At 46.2% G+C, this 4,905-nt stretch overlaps 1 protein-coding gene across 1 annotated transcript in view; it reads left to right on the top strand.

Annotated features, from left to right (window-relative positions):
• Window positions 1-4,579, top strand: part of tubgcp4 (tubulin, gamma complex associated protein 4) — a 33,771-nt gene extending 29,192 nt beyond the window's left edge. The window contains exons 17-18 of the mRNA XM_055154916.1: window positions 4,061-4,302; window positions 4,433-4,579. Of these exons, the coding sequence (XP_055010891.1) occupies window positions 4,061-4,302; window positions 4,433-4,439 (249 nt within the window). The 3' untranslated portion in view covers window positions 4,440-4,579. The remainder of the gene's footprint in view (window positions 1-4,060; window positions 4,303-4,432) is intronic.
• The last annotated feature ends 326 nt before the right edge of the window (window positions 4,580-4,905 follow it).

Genomic DNA, 4,905 nt, shown 5'->3' with positions numbered 1-4,905 from the left:
ACCACCTACGACTACTACTACTAGAGCTACTACGACTACTACGACCACCCACGAGTACTACGACTACTACGAGTACTACGACTACTACGACCACCACGAGTACTACGACTACTACGACCACCACGAGTACTACGACCACCACGAGTACTACGACTACTACTACGAGTACTACGACTACTACGACCACCACGAGTACTACGACTACTACGAGTACTACGACTACTACTACGAGTACTACGACTACTACTACGACTACTACGAGTACACGACTACTACGACCACCACGAGTACTACGACTACTACGACTACTACGAGTACTACGACTACTACGACCGCCACGAGTACTACGACTACTACGACTACTACGACCACCACGAGTACTACGACTACTACGAGTACTACAAGTACTACGACTACTACGACCACCACAAGTACTACGACTACTACGAGTACTACGACTACTACTACGACTACTACGACCACCACGAGAGTTACTACTACTACGACTACTACGAGTACTACGTACTACTACTACTACGATACTACTACGACTACTACTATGAGTACTACGACTACTACTACACCTACCACGAGTACTACGACTACTACGCCACCACACGAGTACACGGTACTACGAGTACTACGACTACTACGACTACTACGAGTACTACGACTACTACTACGAGTACTACGACTACTACGACCACACGAGTACTACTACTACGACCACCACGAGTACTACGACACCACGACGATACTACGGAGTACTTACGAGTACTACGACTACTACGACCACCATGAGTACTACGACACACGAGTACTACGACCACCACGAGTACTACGACTACTACGACTACTACGAGTACTACGACTACTACGACCACCACGAGTACTACGACACACGAGTACTACTACGAGTACTACGACTACTACGACCTACGACGAGTAGTACTACGACGAGTACTACGACCACCACGAGTACTACGACTACTACGACTACACTACACGAGTACTACGACCACCACTGAGTACTACGACTACTATGAGTACTACGACTACTACGACTTACTACGACCACCACGAGTACTACGACTACTACGACCACGAGTACTACTACTACGACTACTACGACTACTACAAGTACTACGACCACCACGAGTACTACGACCACCACGACTACTACGACCACTACGACTACTACGACTACTACGACTACCACGAGTACTACGACTACTACGAGTACTACGACTACTACGACCACCTACGAGTACTACGACTACTACACGAGTACTACGACTACTACGACCACTACTACTACACTACTACGAGTACTACGACTACTACTACGAGTACTACGACTACTACGAGTACTACGACTACTACTACGAGTACTACGACTACTACGACCACCATGAGTACTACGACTACTACGACCACCACGAGTACTACCATGAGTACTACGACTACTACAACCACCACGACTACTACGACCACGACGAGTACTACGACTACTACGACCACCACGAGTACTACGACTACTACGACCACCACGAGTACTACGACTACTACGACCACCACGAGTACTACCATGAGTATTACGACTACTACGACCACCACGAGTACTACGACTACTACGACCACCACGAGTACTACGACCACCACGAGTACTACGACTACTACGACCACCACGAGTACTACGACCACCACGAGTACTACGACTACTACGACCACCACGAGTACTACGACCACCACGAGTACTACGACTACTACGACCACCACGAGTACTACGGACTACTACGAGTACTACGAATACTACGACCACCACGAGTACTACCATGAGTACTACGACTACTACGACCACCACGAGTACTACGACTACTACGACCACCACGAGTACTACGACCACCACGAGTACTACGACTACTACGAGTACTACGACTACTACGACCACCACGAGTACTACGACTACTACGACTACACCACGAGTACTACGACTACTACGACTACCACGACTACTACGAGTACTACGACTACTACGACCGCCACGAGTACTACGACTACTACGAGTACTACGACTACTACGACCACTACGACCACCACGAGTACTACGACTACTACGACCACCACGAGTACTACGACTACTACGACCACCACGAGTACTACGACCACCACGAAGTACTACGTACAACGACCACACGAGTACTACACTTACTACGAGTACTACGACTACTACGACCACCACGAGTACTACGACCACCACGAGTACTACGACTACTACGACCACCACGAGTACTACGACACACGAGTACTACGACTACTACGACTACGACTACTACGACTACTACGACCACTACGAGTACTACGACTACTACTACGAGTACTACGACTACTACGACCACCACGAGTACTACGACTACTACGACCACCACGAGTACTACGACTACTACGAGTACTACGACTACTACGACCACCACGAGTACTACGAGTACTACGACTACTACGACCACCACGAGTACTACGACTACTACGAGTACTACGACTACTACGACCACCACGAGTACTACGACTACTACGAGTACTACGACTACTACTACGACGAGTACTACGACTACTACGACCACCACGAGTACTACGACTACTACGAGTACTACGACTACTACGAGTACTACGACCACCACTGAGTACTACGACTACTACGACCACCACGAGTACTACGACTACTACGAGTACTACGACTACTACGAGTACTACGACTACTACGACCACCACGAGTACTACCATGAGTACTACCACGACTACTACGACTACTACGACGACTACTACTACGACTACTACGACCACCACGAGTACTACGACTACTACAACCACCACGAGTACTACGACTACTACGAGTACTACGACTACTACGAGTTACACGAATACTACGACACCACGAGTACTACCATGAGTACTACGACTACTACGACCACCACGAGTACTACTACTACGACCACCACGAGTACTACGACTACTACGACTACTACGACTACTACGACCACCACGAGTACTACGACCACCACGACGACTACTACGACTACTACGACTACTACGAGTACTACGACTACTACGACCACTACGAGTACTACGACTACTACGACCACCACGAGTACTACGACTACTACGACCACCACGAGTACTACGACCACCACGAGTACTACGACCACCACGAGTACTACGACTACTACGAGTACTACGACTACTACGACCACCACGAGTACTACGACTACTACGACCACCACGAGTACTACCACGAGTACTGTCACGGGTACTATGACTACTACTATAAATACTAATGCTACTATGACTACTGCTTATGGAGGTAGACAAAGTACTTCTGCTGTGTATTCTTCTGTCCTTTTCCTCATGACATCATCACATCTGTTGGCCAATCACATTTCAGACACACACAGGACTGTCTCTGACCAATCACAGACCAGAACAGCCCATCTGACCAATCAGAGTTCAGTTCAGTTCAGTTCTGGTTTTACAAAAGTCCCTGGTTCTGGATCAGACGAGACTGTGACTGTTACTTCATACTGTGTGTACTGTGTGTACTTGTACTGTGTGTACTGTGTGTACTTGTACTTGTACTGTGTGTACTGTGTGTACTGTGTGTACTGTGTGTACTTGTACTGTGTGTACTGTGTGTACTGTGTGTACTTGTACTGTGTACTGTGTGTACTGTGTGTACTGTGTGTACTTGTACTGTGTGTACTGTGTGTACTGTTGTACTGTGTTGTACTGTGTACTGTGTGTACTGTGTGTGTACTGTGTGTGTACTGTGTGTACTGTACTGGGTGTACTGTGTGTACTGTGTGTACTTGTACTGTGTGTACTGTGTACTTGTACTGGTGTACTGTGTGTACTTGTACTGTGTGTACTGTGTGTACTGTGTGTACTTGTACTGTGTGTACTGTGTGTACTGTGTGTACTTGTACTGTGTGTGGTTCTATTATAATTTCTCTTTTGAAGTAATGAGTCCTGAACTGAACTCAGACATGTTACTTCATACTTAATACTGTGTACTTCTCCTGTCTGTACTCTGTGTAGTGTGTGTACTGATACTCTGTGTAGTGTGTGTACTGATACTGTGTACTGTGTGTACTTTGTGTACTGTGTTCAGGGTTTCCGGAGGCAGTCGTCTCTTTTGTTTAAAATCCTGTCGAGCGTCAGAAATCATCAAATCAACTCCGACCTCGCACAACTACTACTGCGTCTGGACTACAACAAGTACTACACCTGCTCCGGGGGCACGCTGGGCAGGTACTACCACTACTACTACTACTACTACTACTACTACTACTACTACTACTACTACTACTACTACTACTACTACTGTGTTTGTATTTCACTTGTTTTTTCTCTTTCTGACTTTTGTTTGTTTTTGTTTCAGTGTCTGAGGTTGGACCAATCAGAGCCGAGCGTCGTCTGTGGCCCCGCCCCCTCGTCGTCTGTGGCCCCGCCCCCTCGTCGTCTGTGGTCCCCGCCTCCTCGCCAATTGTCGTCTTTTGCATGTTTCACTTTGTTTCAAATATTTAAACATTAAAACATAAAAAAAGAAAAGTGTTTCGTGTTTTATTTTTTCATGATTCCAAACAAATAAAAATCAACTTCCACGTTTGTGGATCGTAAGTTTGGGTTTTTAAAGAATCGTCCAAATGAAAACGACAAAACGAGCTGAAACGATCATGTAAATAAAATATAAATGTGTCGTCGACAGATGACAAATATAAATGTGATTATGAACTGATCCTGAACAAATGAAAACTATTTCACAATAAACTGAATGTGACGTGTTTTTGTATCAGTTTTATTGAAAAAGGAGCAAAGACAGAAACATGGTGATATCGTATCGTCAAAGTTTTC

The sequence above is a fragment of the Boleophthalmus pectinirostris genome, unplaced genomic scaffold (assembly GCF_026225935.1).
Source record: "Boleophthalmus pectinirostris isolate CB_2022bp ecotype Guang Dong unplaced genomic scaffold, ASM2622593v1 HiC_scaffold_19, whole genome shotgun sequence".
NCBI lineage: Eukaryota > Metazoa > Chordata > Actinopteri > Gobiiformes > Gobiidae > Boleophthalmus > Boleophthalmus pectinirostris.
Note: the sequence above shows the minus strand (reverse complement) of the source record. Positions and strands in the feature narration are given on the sequence as shown.